Source organism: Thermobia domestica, chromosome 2 (genome assembly GCF_964235325.1).
Source record: "Thermobia domestica chromosome 2, izTheDome1.hap1.1, whole genome shotgun sequence".
Taxonomy (NCBI): domain Eukaryota; kingdom Metazoa; phylum Arthropoda; class Insecta; order Zygentoma; family Lepismatidae; genus Thermobia; species Thermobia domestica.
The window spans coordinates 33203940-33222581 of NC_137455.1; the positions used below are offsets into that span (position 1 = coordinate 33203940).

Genomic DNA, 18642 nt, shown 5'->3' on the forward strand with positions numbered 1-18642 from the left:
CAACTTCTTTACTGTTCATGGTTTTACCGACAGAGGACTGTGAATCTCTTATCATATTTTGTGCAAAGTAACCCCTGATGTGCAAAGTAACCACGTCTAACGGTACGCGCATTGTTCTTCAAACGGTCGTTGCATATCTGCAATACCTATAATACTATCTCCATCTTTCAGAAACACCCTGTATTGATGTCATAAAAAGTAATGTTGATGCGACCAACTAGCGAAAAATTCTTAACATTGTATTAGCTGTGAATTATAAATACACTCCGCCTTATGAAGAGTCGTTTTGACGTATGACTAGGACCATACTAAAAGTCTATTGCAGGAAACAAATGTTAGTCGAACTCTTTAGTATGGTATTAATCACGCGTCACAAAGACTAGGCATAAGGCCCACTGCGTCTACCTTACCTGCTACATACAAAAAGCTGTGAACATTTACGTATATTAAAAAGTTAGCATATGAAGAGGTGCGATACTTACTAGTTGTGATACTTTAAACTGCAAAGGAAGAAGAAAACAGAAATTAGTTTTTAGTAATTAACTAAAACGCCACCACACTTTGCGTAGTAGACAGTCACAAAAGCAATAATTATTTGCAATATATAATTAGTAACGTGTTATTATATTACAATGTGTACGCATTTGCTTTTAAATTCAGAGCCTTTCGTCAGTCACAAGGATATCTTGTAATTACCTGGATAAATAAGTAATGTAACGGTGCGAGTTATCGTGAAAATTAGGAAGTTTCGTTTGCGTTCTAAGTAATGTCTTTTTGCATTTTCTTTTGTTGTGATAGACAAGGGCGCTGATTTCTCTGTAAATTTGGGGGGCATCCAGATGCAGAAAAGATATATGAAGATTTTAACACAAATTGCATTCAAATTATACCAAATATTGCATATTCATTAATACAATGTGAGGGGGGCCCATATGAGCTTTGGGGGGCCCGAGCCCCCTCGGCCCCCCAGGATAGGCGCCCTTGATGATAGAATATGAGGAGTGATAACGCCAGCTTCAATATTCCCTACCTAGTCTAAGAATATTCGGGACATTTCGGTTTCATGTATCTGGAAGAGCAATCCTGTATTTAGCATGCCGATATGCCCTTGCCAGCAATAACTCATCCACCATGGACTAAAGCTGATTTCTGAAGGGTGCATAACCCAGGAATGGCATAATGTTACTATAAGAATTGCTGAATAGTCTGATCCAAAGTGAGACCTTCTGCTAACCTATATAGAGTTCGTGATAGCCAGATCCTGTATTAAACAGTTCTGGACACCACCAATTATAACATACGCAGTATACAGCAACTCTGTACCCACGGGTCGAATGCGTCCCAATATGATGGATTGTTTACGCTTCGTATAGACTTATGAATATCTACCACACATGTATAAATACTACAGATTGGAACAAATAACAATTTTCTACATGTTTCGAAAATTTTCAGAAAAGATAGCTCACGGATATGAGTGTAATTATCCTATCTCTGGTAAGAGGTCTGGAAGTGTTTAGAAAAGCTGAACTAAGACACGAAATGTGAAGATATGGTAATTAAAACCTGTACAAGACGCTCGTTAGAAAATTATTTGAGATGTCATCTTATCAGAGATATTTTTCGTGATTAACTAAGTCTTAAAAGTCCGTTTTTGAACCGAGACTACATGAGACAGGGCCTATTATTTGAGGCGAGATCGAATCTACTACTCGAGGTCTTTACCCAAAGCCTAATACTCCTACCGGGAATCGAATTCGGAACTACATTCTTTGGGATGCAATAAAAGTTATTGCAGAAGATAAAAAGAAGGAGGGGAAGAAATTGGACTGAAAATAATGAATTGTATTAGAAATGGTAATTCTTACTCCAAAATAAATTGAAGCCTGCTCGATTTGCAATAAGCGTAATGACAGAATCTTACGCTAATTATGATGATGATGATTATGATTATGATGACAACGACGATAAAAGTTGTTTACTGAAATTAACTCCCAAAATAATTGCAAATGAATCGGAGGGTCACCATAGCTTTTTATGCTAATGAATTAGACTTGTGAGTTAGTGATATTATGTCGCTATGACATATGTCACATGATGACTTGAATGAAACGAATGAACGGCTTGTAATAAGAGATTGATACAATACGGAAGTCTATTACAGAACACCGAGGAAAAGTCCGCCTAGTGACTATTATTATTCTAAATCCGGCCTCACTGAGCTACGCTACATACATACAGTGACGACACTAGATTATCCCTGATTGCCATCCCGAACATACTCCATTGAAATATAGGTCAAGGAATATGACTATTATTTCCAGTTACAAAAAAAATAATGCCCCCCAAAGAAAATTTCTGGCTCCTCCGCTTGTTCTTTCCCCCAAAAAATTAAAACTGTCGTCGTCAGTGTTTGTAATCGAGCGAAGTAGCTCAAGTGGTAGTTCAAGTTGGCTTCGCATTCGGGAGGTCGCGGGTTCGATTCCCGCTGCCGACCATCCTGATTGGGGTTTTCCAGGGTTTCCCTCAATCCTACCAGGCAAATGCCGGGATGGTACCTGCTAAAACAGGCCCTAGCCGATACCTTCCCAAATCCTTTCCATTGTTGTTGTTGTTATTGTTAGATATCCAGTGTAAAATGGCCTCAGAGCTGTATCTGGTAATTGTTAAATAAATAATCCGTTTCCAGGTTGAAAAATATGTTACAAAATATTCCATTTTAAATGTGACTGAAGAAAGGCATATGCGGAAACATATTTTCAGTGTAGTTAATGTTGAACTTGGACACTGAAGCAGAGGTAACACTGTATTTTGTAGCACTTTGCTTCTAACTACATATATATACACTGTTAATCCACACCAGCGCTAAACATGTACCAAAAAGAATAAATATTTTACTAGTAGCTATTATATACCAGCAATTGAAGCACGTGCACTCTGTTAAGACAAAAATTAACTTTGCACAACAAATATATAAAATCAAAAGCTTAGTATTCTTAACTTGTTCTAGATTGTTAATTGAATGATTTATAACTTTCAAAATAAGTTAAGATCTAATACAACATGTTTTAATGAGTTTAGTAGAAGTATGTGAATAAAATCATTGTAAAAGTAGAGTAAGTCGAGCCAAGTAAAAAGTTGTGTTATGTGCAATACGAACGCTTATTTTATGTATTATGTTGTACGAAAAATCAAAAGGTTCAAAGAAGATAGTTTAAAAGTAAAACACCTTATAAATAATTTTCTAAATTAGTTTTGGTCATTTTGGTTAAGAGCACATCTTAAAGCGCAATTTTGTTTTCAGTTAATTACTTTGTTATTAATAGCCTACCTCCTGCTACTAATTAAATTGAGTATAACGTTTAGAGAAAGTATTCAGCAATGCATAATATTTTACATTGAAAACGCAATGTGTTTGGGTACATACTTATTTGAATTTCTAGAGATGAAATATGGATTAAATGTTTTTTATGCGATTCGTGTGTGCACGACAAGTGTGTAGATGCTGAAACATTACGTCACGTAGGAAAACGTATACTCGTGTAGTAACTTAAATGCCTTTATATCACCAGAATATTATTCTTGATATAGAAATAATCATACCAAACATAGATACAGCACAGTACACTTTTTTTTTCGCCTACCCAAAACCTTTTATAAGACAGGTCCGTAAAAGTTGAGATCGTGGATTTTGGGTCGTGTTTTCCTACTTGATCCTTTTTTCCCTTTGTAGTATTAGATCCTGAATACTGAGGGTCACTTTCTCAATATATGATAGAAACTGAAGTATACAAGGATTCTTATTAATACCATAAGAAGAGTGGAATTTTAAATTATGTATTGTAAGTTCTACTAATTGAGAGATACGTGACAGAAACTCAAACATACGATCATCCTCACTGATACCATAAGAAAGATGAAGATGTTCTAACATATAGGTGACTCCTCACTAATTCCATAAGAAGAGTGGGATTTTCTAAAATATACTATTAATACTCTTAACCTAAAGTTATATGACAAAAACTGAAGCATACGAACATCGTCACTGATACCATAAGAAGACTAGGATTTCTAAAATTTTCTATGAATACTGTTGATCTAAAGTTGTGTGACAGAAACTGAAGTATACGAACATTATCATTGATGAGAAAAGAAGCGTGCCATTTCGTGAGATTTATTGTAAGTTCTGTTGATTGAGAGCTTTTGTGACAGAAACTGAAGTATAGAGCATCCCCACTGAAAACGTAACAAGAGTGATATTTTCTAAGATGTACTATGAATTCTGTTGAACGAAAGATATATGACAGAAATCGAAGTATACGAGCATGCTCATTGATACCACAAGAAAAATTGGATTTGCTAAAAATTTACTGTGAGTTCTATTGATTGAGAGTTGTGTAACAGAAACTGAAGAACTATAGAAACATCCTCACTGATACCGTAGAAAAAGTGGAATTTGCTAAAATGTACTATGAATACTGCTGATCAAAAGATTTATGGCAGATATTGAAGCATGTATGGTACGTTCTTTTGCTGGAAGGGGTTTCAATTCATTAAAAAGAAAAGAGTAAATAAAAAAAGAAAGATGTCCTTCCAGATGTTTGTCTAACTAACAAAACAGTAGAGCATCGATTATCCGGAGTAATTCTGTCCGGCCCTGATCTGGATAATCAAAAATCTGAATAGTCAAAAAAAAAGAAAGAAAAAAGAAAGAAAAAGAAAAAACAAAAGAAAAGAAAGAAAAGGATGTTACAAATCATACAAAAGATACAATGGTATTTAAAAAAAAGTTGTAATTTATGTAGGTCTACTTCAATTTCTTCAAAAGACTGCGCTAGCTAGCGCACACACTCACTGTTTTCCGCGCTAGCTAGCGCGCACACTCACACTGTTACACACTATCCATAGTAAGATCACATCAACGAGTTATAATAGTATGCTAGTCGATTTCACGATTTTTCGCAGCAAAATTATTGTTTTTATTATTTTTCTCAAGTCAATCCGTATTATTGACAATCCAGATAATCGACACTCTATAAGAAATCAAGTGTGTGTGCTGATATTTGCTACATCCTGAGTAACTGAAACGAGTAAACAACTTAGGAACTTACAGAAACTTTTCGTGGTTGCCTAGAATTATTATTTTTTTCTGATTATATTATCCTGATTATTTTTTCCTGTATTGACGTTAGTAGTCCTACACTAGCAATATCTTTTAATAATAGTGTCAATATTAGTAGTGGACGACTAAGGTAATGCTACAAATCTTTTAGTATACTATACATTATATTTTTAGCGAAGGTAGCAATAGTTTACTAATTCTTAATATGAGTAATATTTTAACGTTGCTCTTTTATAATGTTGCTTTTCATCTTTTGTTAATGATAGCAATCTTGATCTCCTCTGAAATTAGAAATTAATTGAAATAGAGCAACTATTATTGAAAATATTTATCTTTGATAAAAAAAAAAAAAAAACATTACTTAATATATTGTGTAGCCTATTCTTTTATCTCCACATCTGTCAGAAATGCGTGGATATGAAAATTATCAGAAAAGAGCCTAAAATAATATGGCGTATCAAAGAATATGTAAGATTCAAAACATTTAAAGTCGTATTATCTGTCGTATCTCATGGAATTACATTAATTTGTTTCCAAATTTTTAAAACCATTGATGTTAGCTATAATAAAATAATTATAAGTATAGTAGCTATTTAAATTTATATCTCAAAATTACAGTTTTGTACCACCATCTGGCATTTATATCTTAAGAATAACAGACTGGGATACTTACTTTCCGAAAGACCTTCGTATTTGAAACAAATAACTTTTTTTGTCTGTTTATAATCTATATAAATTAAATTTAAATATATATCTGAAAACTCCAAAAGTAAATTATAGAGTTATTTTCTAAACAGAAATAGCCTTATAAAGGAGTTTCCATAGAAAAATTAGATTCCATAAAAAGTTTTTAAAATAGTCTAAATTTGTAACGAAATTATAATCACTAGTTCTATGTTATTTATTTAATATAATAGGAAATAGTAGTTCTGAATTTGATAAATTTTAGTAAATATTTATCTGATAAACTCTGCAATTTCTAACGATAAAGAAGTGAAAAGACATCTTAAACTGGTTGGACTGTCTAAATCATTGTTGCCAACCTAAAATCGTTAAATATATGTTTGTTTTATTTGTAGCTTGTTTCTTTGTTTTCTTTGAAAAGAAAATAATAAAACTTTTAGAAAAATCAATGATGTTATATGATTTTTGTCTTTTTTTTCTGATGACGTCATTAACAAACCTGTACATTCTTTATCATCTTCTCACAAGATAAACTGGGAGGAGGAGATTCAGAGTCTTATCAGCTTCAGAACTAACCGGTACAGTCTGCCTGCTTCCCGCCAATTTCGCAATCGTGATTTCGCCATTCACGTCGATTGGTCCTCGCTGCTCCAGCAATTCGGTCGTCGTCTCCTGGCAGTCTACGTACAGCACCACTTGTTGACGGAATACTCCGAAGTGAATCTTATGCCAGTTTTTGTCGAAAACCTGCAAAAAAAGAATAAATAAAATGATATTAGGACTATTTTTTATATATTTTTCGGTATAACATGGCTATGTATAAGGCATAAAAATAAATACACGCCTGCGATTATGCAACAAACTATTCATATTTTCCCTTCAGGTTCTATAACGTCTTAACCACAAACAAGCAAAAAATAGAGATTTATGTTGGGTATGTGGATGTCTTTAAGATATATATGTGAAGAAGACACGCTCATTATTACCAACTTATGGAGTTTCCATTTTCTTTTAGGGACAGTTGAGTGTATGGGGATTTTAAGTGTGGACCAATTTTAAGAATATCAAAAAGGAATACCAGTTTTCCAAATGCAAATTTACGGACGATTTTCTCAAAAACAATCCGGCGATTTTGTTTATATTTTATAAATAAATATTTTATTAATATTTCTATAATGTTGCATAAGCAGATTCCATTAAAATATGCACAAGGAATATTCAGTTTCTAGGTACTTTCTGACAGTTTTGTGAAATACGACTTCTACGGCTTTGTTATTTCATATACAAACTAGCTGAACTTGCGCTATCAACAATGAGCATCATTCACATATCAGCATGAATCTCCTTGTCATTCCTCAAAACATCTGTACATGTCCCTTTACAGACACAAGTGAAAGACGTCTTGATAAAAAAAATCGGCAAGAGATGTCATAATGGGGGGATTTTTTCGATGATTTTTTTTCAATATCTCGCACCGTTTGCAAGATTTGAGCCTACTTCCGGTTGAAGTTTCTAATTCATGATCAGTGTTTTCTTTCTTCTTGCATGTAGTACCGTATGTATTAAGCAATTAATTATAATGTCAGTGATATGTGGTGTTCATTGGGCAAAACACTCAAAACAATAAAGATTCATCTTAGACGGGAGAAATGGTTATCCTTCTTTTATCGTTATCGTTTGGCAATGAAACAAACGCCGGAGAAATGTACTACTCCTATACAAATGTGTGGTGTTGGAATGTATAACTCGTAGGATATGATGCTTTACTTTTCCAAATTTCAATACTTCCAGTGTACCCCTAAAAATGTAATAAAGAAATATTGACCATTTTAAAAAATATCCAATTAGAACTGAATAATCTACATAAAATTTGCAATTGATCAGTGAAAACGCCATCTTTCTAGAGGGTGTGGTTTTTGGGATATCACTGCCAAAAGAATTGGCGACAAACATATAAATGTCCACAAACATATACTTTTTTGACCACAAACATACTTTTCTTGACCACAAACATACTTTGCTTGTCCACAAACATATACTTTTCTTGACCACAAGCATACTTTTCTTGACCACATGCATACTTTTCTTGACCACAAACATACTTTTCTTGACCACAAACATATACTTTTCTTGACCACAAGCATACTTTTCTTGACCACAAGCATACTTTTCTTGACCACAAGCATACTTTTCTTGACCACAAACACTTTTCTCGACCACAAACATATACTTTTCTTGACCACAAGCATACTTTTCTTGACCACAAACATACTTTTCTTGACCACAAACATATACTTTTTTGACCACAAACATACTTTTCTTGACCACAAACATACTTTGCTTGTCCACAAACATATACTTTTTTGACCACAAGCATACTTTTCTTGACCACAAGCATACTTTTCTTGACCACAAACATACTTTTCTTGACCACAAACATATACTTTTCTTGACCACAAACACTTTTCTCGACCACAAACATATACTTTTCTTGACCACAAGCATACTTTTCTTGACCACAAGCATACTTTTCTTGACCACAAGCATACTTTTCTTCACCACAAACATACTTTTCTTGACCACAAACATATACTTTTCTTGACCACAAACATATACTTTTCTTGACCACAAACATACTTTTCTTGACCACAAACATACTTTTCTTGACCACAAACATGTACTTTTCTTGACACAAACATATAAGCATAGCCATTTTAATACATAGATATTTCATTAGTAACTCTAACATGGGGTATGTAATTTTGTTATAGAAAAATCGACAAGGGGTAGTTTACTTTTGGGGGGTGAATTTTCCTTGGAAGTAATTTTCCGAAAACGCCTTAGAATTGTATTCGTATTTCACAGGAAAATGTTTCATTAATAATTGCACCGTAATATGATTTGGCTTAAGAAATTGGAGCAAGAAAGTTTAGTGCGGTAGTCCATACTTCTTTTTATTTACATGTACCCAAACACTACATGTATAAAAGTGTTCCAGAATGCTATTGTGTAAAGTTTGATTGATGTAGCATGCACAGAAAATTTATAAAAATCAAGGAATTTTCTTTTCTTTTCCCACAACAGACAATTAACGTGAGTAATATTTAAAACGATGTCCCTACCCATGTGGTCAGTGATCAGAACTTTTGGAAGAATCTTGACCTCAGAGAATCTCATGACTCATGCAGCCACCTTGACGTCAACCTTTCGACCGGAAGGTCAGGCTATTAATTCACATTGTACCTCAGTTGGACAACATGTTATTCTGCCTTTCAGACTAATGTAAGAAACTTACAAGTTCACCTCAGACCACACCTGATGCAGTCTTTACAAGTTATGGTACAACTTCTACGCTTTTAAAAGTCAATTTTTGATGCATTTCATGTCGATTCTTCTTTATTTTTTTTTATTTTTTTTATTTTTTTCGTTTCGGAAAAGGAAGATAAACGATTTCGTGACGGTCATGTTTCTGGTAACACGAGACAAACGTAGCGGCTTCGTTGCCTCAAAAAAAAATTTGAGATATAAATCTCAGAATTGTTAATTGAGATATGCATTTTGTTTACATAACAAGTGACATCTATCGAGTCTAATTGCACGAAAACTTGCGCCAGAGAGAATCTCAGAAAGTGTTACCAAGTTTTCGTGACTATTTCTTGACATTTGTGTGTTTCCTTCTCTGACAGGTGTTTTCTTGCTGAAATCAAAGCCACTATTGTGTTTCTTCTCCAGTTCTAGTACTAAACTCACAGAATCATTTGAAAGATTTGGATTTAAAAGAGCTATTACAACAATAAGATACGTATATTATATTGCTATTGTTATTCATTGAAGTTTAGCGTCCCTTTTCAGCAGCTAGGCTATATAAGATGTGTCTATGGTTACCATGACAGATTCAAAACGAAGAAACGTTTAGATTCACAAATATGTGATATAGTCCTCATCACCTGAATCGGCGTATGGCGTCAGCTAATAATCTCGCAGTGCGGTGATTCCAAACCTGCAGTGAGGAATTTAATCTTTGGTAATTGAATTTGTTCATATTTATGGTCATTTACGAATGATTAGATGCCTCACTGAAGGTTTGGCAACATCGCACTACAAGCTTATTGGTTGACGCCATATGCCAATTCGAGTGATGCAGACTGTAGTCAAGGAACCTCTTAATGGCATTACAAGAAAACATCATTTATAGAACTAAGCTTTTATAATATCGATAATGGAAATATTAATGTAGTGTTTCAAGTCAATGTCTATTTTATACTGTTCAATTGGAATTTATATATGTAATAGCTCCATCTTTCATTTAAACATACTAAAGTTTTACGTTATGTATTTTTATAATTCTCATAAGTTTAATTCTTAAATTACGAGCACAGGTAGATGACTTCAAATTAAAATCACATTAAAACATTAAGCTGAAACAATTGTCTGCATTATTAAGCTCACATAGCATTGAACCTGAAACAGTTGTCTCCATTAGTAAGCTCACGTAGCATTGAAACTGAAACAGTTGTCTGCATTATTAAGTTCAGATGGCATTGAAACTGAAACAGTTGTCTGCATTATTAAGCTCAGATGGCATTGAAGCTGAAACAGTTGTCTGCATTATTAAGTTCAGATGGCATTGAATCTGAAACAGTTGTCTGCATTATTAAGCTCAGATGGCATTGAAGCTGAAACAGTTGTCTGCATTATTAAGCTCAGATGGCATTGAAACTGAAACAGTTGTCTGCATTATTAAGCTCAGATGGCATTGAAACTGAAACACTTGTCTCCATTATTAAGTTCCGATGGTATTGAAGCTGAAACAGTTGTCTGCATTATTGAGCTCAGATGGCATTGAAGCTGAAACAGTTGTCTGCATTATTAAGCTCCGATGGCATTGAAGCTGAAACAGTTGTCTGCATTATTAAGCTCAAATGGCATTGAAACTGAAACAGTTGTCTGCATTATTAAGCTCACATAGCATTGAAACTGAAAAAGTTATCTGCATTATTAAGCTCAGCATTGAAGCTGAAACAGTTGTGTGCATTATTAACCTCAGATGTCATTGAAGCTGAAACAGTTTTCTCCATTATTAAGTTCACATAGCATTGAAACTGAAACAGTTGTCTGCATTATTAAGCTCAGATGTCATTGAAGCTGAAACAGTTGTCTGCATTATTAAGCTCAGATGGCATTGAAGCTGAAACAGTTGTCTGCATTATTAAGCTCAAATGGCATTGAAACTGAAACAGTTGTCTGCATTATTAAGCTCAGATGGCATTGAAGCTGAAACAGTTGTCTGCATTATTAAGCTCAGATGGCATTGAAACTGAAACAGTTGTCTGCATTATTAAGCTCAGATGGCATTGAAACTGAAACAGTTGTCTCCATTATTAAGTTCCGATGGTATTGAAGCTGAAACAGTTGTCTGCATTATTGAGCTCAGATGGCCTTGAAGCTGAAACAGTTGTCTGCATTATTAAGCTCCGATGGCATTGAAGCTGAAACAGTTGTCTGCATTATAAAGCTCAGATGACATTGAAGCTGAAACAGTTGTCTCCATTATTAAGCTCACATAACATTGAAGCTTAAAGAGTTGTGTGCATTATTAAGCTCAGATGGCATTGAAGCTGAAACAGTTGTTTCCATTATTAAGCTCACATAGCATTGAAACTGAAACAGTTGTCTGCATTATTAAGCTCAGATGGCATTGAAACTGAAACAGTTGTCTGCATTATTAAGCTCCGATGGTATTGAAGCTGAAACAGTTGTCTGCATTATTTAGCTCAGATGGCATTGAAGCTGAAAAAGTTATCTGCATTATTAAGCTCAGCATTGAAACTGAAACAGTTGTCTGCATTATTAAGCTCAGATGTCATTGAAGCTGAAAAAGTTTTCTCCATTATTAAGCTCACATAGCATTGAAACTGAAACAGTTGTCTGCATTATTAAGCTCCGATGGAATTGGAGCTGAAACAGTTGTCTGCATTATTAAGCTCAGATGACATTGAAGCTTAAAGAGTTGTGTGCATTATTAAGCTCAGATGGCATTGAAGCTGAAACAGTTGTCTGCATTATTAAGCTCACATAGCATTGAAACTGAGAAAGTTATCTGCATTATTAAGCTCAGCATTGAAGCTGAAACAGTTGTGTGCATTATTAACCTCAGATGTCATTGAAGCTGAAACAGTTTTCTCCATTATTAAGCTCACATAGCATTGAAACTGAAACAGTTGTCTGCATTATTAAGCTCAGATGGCATTGAAGCTGAAACAGTTGTCTGCATTATTAAGCTCCGATGGCATTGGAGCTGAAACAGTTGTCTGCATTATTAAGCTCAGATGGCATTGAAGCTGAAACAGTTGTCTGCATTATTAAGCTCAGATGGCATTGAAGCTGAAACAGTTGTCTCCATTATTAAGCTCAGATAACATTAAAGCTGAAACAGTTGTCTGTAATCCCCATTCTCCATTTTTCTAAAATCCCGCTCGGACCATTTTTAAGGATCTGAAAAGAGGACGGCTGGTAATCCTACCCATCGTAATAAGATCAATTTTCATTGCTCTCTCACCGAGAATCGAATCCCGTTCATCAAAGGCGAGTGTGCTATCTATTAGATCAGTGGAGACAGAAAGTAAATTATAGTTATCTTATATCTATACACCAAACGAATAAGCATTAAGAAACTCACTGTCTATTCTAGTAAAACCAAAATCTTCATAGCTTTGTTTCATGGTGTCACTACTATCAATAATAAACATAAATAAATGGTCTAGTTTATTACATTAGAGGTGCTGTTAGTTTGAGTTAAAATTGTGTACAAAGGGTCTTCCCTAATAAGATAGTGAAATCGGCCCTTGATCCAAATTGGATCGCTATTGACCCAAAAGGTTACCCTTGACCTAAAACTACTTTAAAAAAATGTTGACCCTCTACCCCCTCCCTTTACCGAATTATCGTATCATACATACTCAAAATTGAATATTTTTTAAATTTTGGTGGACTGGTCGAAATATTTTGAAAGCTTCACAGATTGTAGATACTATCTAGATGTAAATGTGTAATTTTATTTCAAAACCATTGATGCGTATTTTCTTAATTTTTTTGCGTGTTGAAAATTTCAAAATATTGTAGAAAAAATTTTGGGGAGGACACGTCGCTGATTTTTTGGTTACAAAAATTGTTATACCTATAGGTACAACATATATTCTTTTCGGGACCTGAAAGTGATGGCAACATTGTCAAAAAGAAATAAAACTGAAAACAAACGTGTTTTTCGCACAGTTTTCCCACCATTTTAGGGCCCTCAACGTGAGGGCCTCTTCAAACAATCCTTTGCTAAAGTTCACAATTTTCATTTCTATTGCGTCCGTTCCACTTCTGTCGTTCCTCGGCTGCTTCGATTGTGTCCATTTCGGAATAGAAACACCAAATATATCTTCGTAACAGTGTTTCCACTTCAACCGACTCTTGCACAACGAAGTTTACACACACCTCACGTCGGCTATCAGTGCTTACTTCACTGGCCGTGGCGCTCTTTACCGGTAGCGCTTTCTACAGCGAGCTGTGCAACTTTGTTGTGCCAAGAGTCGGTGAACTGTTGTGCACTTGTTGAAGATTGGGTTCTTTAGAGAATTAGTTTGACTAGTAATATTAAACTAATTGCCATAAGACACTTTTAATTAATTAATTATATTTTAACTTTTTGACGTAAAAGAAACATATTTCTATTTTATATTGTGAATTTTTGTGTCCATTGTTGATATTTAATATCTTGGGGATTAGTGTCGGGATCTTTTTTGAGGTTGGTATTCCTAATTTATGACAATTGGTTAATTAGTATCTCTTTCAGAATCAAGGCTATATGAGACGTGGACATACACCTTAACCATGAATCCGTACTACATGAGCTTCCACAGGGAAACGAACCCAGGTCTCTCACCTGACCAAAGGCGGGTATGCTAACCATATAGTTACGAAGATGCCCTTGGGCATTCTGAAAATGAAAGTTAACCAAAAAAAAAAGATACTATTTTGATCAGTTTTATTAATTCTGGTCGGATAATGGGGAAAATTTAACTGATCTGGCGCTGGAGTAGAAAACGTGTGTTCTGGAGATGGAATAGTATTTATTTTACCCTAATTATAAAGCGTAATATTTGGTGTTGTAAAAATTGTCTAAAAACACACCAAGGGTGGAATGAAAGTTAGGAGAATACAAATTTAAGAGCCTGATATACCAAAAATAATACAAAATTTACCATTTTTCTTTTGTTTGTTTTTCATAAGTGAATGGAGATAATGAAATGCAACTTATCACAATCATGCATAATGTTATACTACAACAGAAAATATCAACCAGAAGTATTTTCAGTGTTGCCAGAATAACAATTCGCTCAAAATCTAAATTAAGGTAGAGACTAGAGAAACGAACTTAATTACATTTGATTAGTATCATGTTGTCTTGGTATCCTGTTAATTACTTTTAAGTAACATTATTATTTTATTTTAATAACTGTATGTTAAAACTATCTTGTTTATTACAACAACAAAAAAGTAATTCACAGGATACCATGACAACATGATACGTAATCAAACGCAGTTGAGTTTGTTCCTCTAGTCGCTGCCTTAACTTAGATTTTGGAGGAAATATTATTCTGTCAGCACTGTAATTTCTATGGATAGCAACGCTGAAAATTCTTCAGGTTCATATTTTCTATTGTAGAAGGACATTATCTATGATTGTGGTAAGTTGCATTTCATTATCTCCTTTCACCAAGTCAACCTCTTAACACTGAATATTTAATTATATAGGCTAAAATAATTAAGACAAAAGTTGCCGAAATTTGTATCCTATATTCCGATGGTGGAAAAAATACCAGAATTAAATTTGCAAGAAGGCGATACGAAATGACATGGAATAATTCAATATTTGAACATAAACATGTATTCTTGCTTTATTCAGGAATGATTTTCGCTATTCGTTCTCAGGGCAAGTAGCAAAACGCCGACATTGAGGTTCTTCTGAAAAATTAAATGTAACTTGACCACTAATGATAAAAATAGAATACAGGTAAAGGAGAAATACATTTGATGAACAAAAGATATATATGATACGAGATTGATAAAGCGTAAGTATAGGGAATGTGAGTACGCCATTCGGATGACTATATAACATCGGATGACTGACAGTATAAAGTATGGAGAAAAGGAGTGTTTAGTGGCAAAGTTACACGTTGAAAGCCAGAAAAATAATATTTTTGAGCAGTGTAATGCTCATTTGTGTCACATGACCAATAGAAATTGTTTGATTGACTTCTTTTCAACCTAAAAGATTGTATATACAGTATAACATCGTTTATCCGGCTTTCGTTGATCATAATCCGGATCGGATTTGTAGATATTTCAGAAAACAGCTGTCGACACATGTAGTCGGCATCTATGGCCATTTAGCCCGTCACGTATGAGAGATGATGTCCAGGCAAAGGGAAAGGAGAAAAGATTGAGGAAGGAAGGAAGGAAGCGGCCTGAGACCTATAAGTTAGGTACCACCCCGTCATTTGCCGGTGTGAATGAGGAAAACCGAGGAAAACCCCATTTTCGATGGTTGGTCTGAAAAGTTTTTTTTTTTTTACACTTTTTCGATCAAGTATCCCCACTGGGAATCGAACACGGAACCGGAACACGGGATCGCACCGGAGCCGAGAGTGGTAACGACTACGCTACGTGGAGCCACATAACTTGGATTTGTACCCAAACCATCCAAATTACGACCCTGCTGCATTCTACAGTGTAGTAGATCTTGCACAAACTATAAATCCGTGTCATTACGTTCCTTCTTGACAGCCTTATTATTGTCAATAGAAATTTAGGTATGTTTTGGAAGACTTATTGGTATCATTATGGACTTCGGTACATATATATCACTCATACACACTTCTCAGAAGTAATACAGGCATTTCTTTTGTTGCTGTACTTGTAATGTGTTGCTGTTAAAAATGCAAGCCCTACCCACTCGGAAAGATCCCTGCTGAGAATTGCATTCCGTCCGAGCATGCAATGCCAAGGAAGATGCGGAGGCGTAAATGACAAAAGTTGTTTCGCGATGAGCACAGAGATTCCGTATCACAACCACTCGGGTGGTGTCTGCCATAGTCAAAAGGTCATCACAGAAAAGAATGTCTCTGTCGTCAGAAGGTAGTAAAAAATAAGTACAAAGTGAGCAGACGAGAAAGATTTTTTTAAATGTTATCTGCAAACAGCTGGAATGGTTTTACTGTTGGAATACTCTTCAAAGTGTAAAAATCGGAACGAAGCAAATAGTCTGGTTTGATCAAGGGAAATTTTTGGCCTTTGGTTTATCCTCTCTTCTATTATTATTGAGGAGGGGGCACGGTGTCTCAGTTTTAGAGCGCTTACCTCTGGTGTGTGGGGTACTTGGTTCAGTTCCCAATCAGGTAAGTTTATGGTGAACAACATTGTCTCTGTGGGATATCTCGGAGTACTCCCACTTTCTCATTCCACCAATTCTTGCATCATCATTTATTTGTCTTAATTATCGTCTCCCTTAGCCTAAAGGGCATTATCTTGGGACGTTAAACTGAATTATTTCATTTATTATTATTATTATTATTATTATTATTATTATTATTATTATTATTATTATTATTATTATTATTATTATTATTATAGTAGCAGTTGTTGTTGTTAGTTGTTTTATGAAGTTCAACGTCCCTCATCAGCACCGAGGCTGTATGAGACGTGATCCTACAATTTAGGGTTGAATTCGAACCACTGTATTGCATTCAAATGTTAAATCTCTCCTAGTGGAAATCGAACCCGCGACCACATGCACTAGAGGTGATAGTACTAGCCAGTAGACTAGCGGCAAGGGTCAGTAGTAATAGTAGTAGTAGTATAATCCTTTAGATATACCAGAAGAAAGCTCAGAGCCTGGTTTTCAGTTGACTCAATGGTGGAAGGTAGCGATGCCCATGAGATGAGACGAGACAGTTCTTCCATGAAACAAGGAAGTCTCAATTCTTATCTCGTAGGGAATCCTAATGGAATGCTCACTTCTTATGCGAAGGATCATTGGTCCCATCCGAGACATACGATGTTTTGGTAAATACATAGGTTCGATAAAAATAGTTGCAGCACTGTTTTTATGGCAGAGGGCTGCAGTGTTTCCTCCAGACATGTGTTTTTTTGGGGGGGGAGGTATACATATACATGATATATATATATATATATATATATATGTATCATATAATCTTACTGCTGAAAGGGACGTTAAACTCAAAAATCAAAAACGATATAGCAATGAGTGTACCTAAGTAGACTGTCAAATTATGCCAATTTGCCGAGTGTTCCATTTTTAATTTCTGAATTTGGTAAGGTCATATCTTGCAATCTGTAAGGGACAAACTGAGGATGAAACGACAAATCACATCACGGTAAAATATTTAAGCTGCAGTTGCTGACAGACGAACAAAGACGAAACCATTTTCAGCTCTTTGGGGAATTCTGAGCCGTACCAGTGGTGATGGCAGCTTTTGAATGGATCTTGTACTACTCAAGCAATTGTGTTTGTCTGTTGAATGAAAAACGTATGTTGGGAATTTCAGGTAAATAGTACTATTTAAGAGGCCTAACCACTGCGAAATTAAAATATCGCTAATTTTACAGTAATTATGTGATATTTTCAAATAGATAAAAGATAATCCAAATGTGGAACAAGAGCCCGCTAGATAATATTATTTTGCATGAGGTACCGTTATCACGAGTCACCTAGTAGCTTTCCGTTTGCAGACATTTTTAAACGCGAAAATAAATGCCGATTTTGTAAGTTTCTGGAAATCGAAAGCCGATAAGTGAGTCGTGATAACGGTACCTCATGTAAAATAATATTGTATAGCGAGCTCTTGTTCCTCTTTTCGATTATCTTTTATCTATTTGAAATAGATACGTAATTACTGTAAAATAAGCTGTATTTTAATTTCGTCGTGATTGGGCCCTATTAAAAGGATTCAGTGGAATGACCTCCGAGCTCCCAAGAGATCAGTCGAGGGCATGGAATTAACTGGAAAAACACACGCATCTACAGTAAATATTAAAGATACCCGTCGCAAACATTTGTAATATTTAAAGCGATATTCATTTCCCCTATGACGATCTTCTATTCTTTGTAGCCTTACCCGCTTCCTGAATAAAAACATACCTACTTCCATGCCTTACTGAATCCTTGTAGAGTAAGCAAAATCTCCCTTTAGTACGAACTTGAATATTATTCTTGAGTGAATTGCAAGAACTTCTAGTGACAAAAGCGTTTTTAACCATTTTCTCTCCCTAACTTTCAGCAATCTAGTTCTATCATTTTCCTGTAAATATAGGTGGAAGCAGGAGCGGATCCAGGGGGGGGCGATCGCCCCAGAAGAGGAAAATTTCTTATTTTATATATATAAATAAAACCCATCCCAAAGTGAGGAGCCCTTAAAAGTAGCAGTATGACAACCCACCGCCTCCCCCAGAAGTCGGTCCTGGATCCGCCCCTGGGTGAAAGTACTTTACAATTACCTATAGGAAATAGAATAATATCCGTTCAACACTATATAGAAGTAGTGACTTGTAATATTGGAACCCTAAAAACTTGGAACCCCAACAAAAATTTCTGTGTGCTCGACTGATCCTTTCAATGAGCACCTGTATGTACTTATAATCTGAAATGTTTCGTTCTAAGTGGTTGAGTTGATTTATGTATATATTTACTCCCTTTGTCAGCAACAAAATGTAATAGGATGAGACCTATAATATAATGTTGGAACCAAACCACTGAAATCAGCGAGGTG

The 18642-nt window shown here is 35.0% G+C and overlaps 1 protein-coding gene across 11 annotated transcripts in view; it reads right to left on the reverse strand.

Annotated features, from left to right (window-relative positions):
- LOC145671339 (uncharacterized) overlaps nt 1-18642 on the reverse strand; it is a 530261-nt gene that overhangs the window by 136716 nt on the left and 374903 nt on the right. For 9 of the 11 annotated variants that reach the window (XM_081740371.1, XM_081740381.1, XM_081740409.1 and 6 more), the window contains 2 exons: nt 6383-6553; nt 483-500 (listed from right to left, as the gene is read on the reverse strand). In XM_081740371.1, coding sequence (XP_081596497.1) covers nt 483-500; nt 6383-6553 — 189 coding nt within the window. The remainder of the gene's footprint in view (nt 1-482; nt 501-6382; nt 6554-18642) is intronic. The other 2 variants (XM_081740399.1, XM_081740390.1) reach the window with 1 other exon arrangement.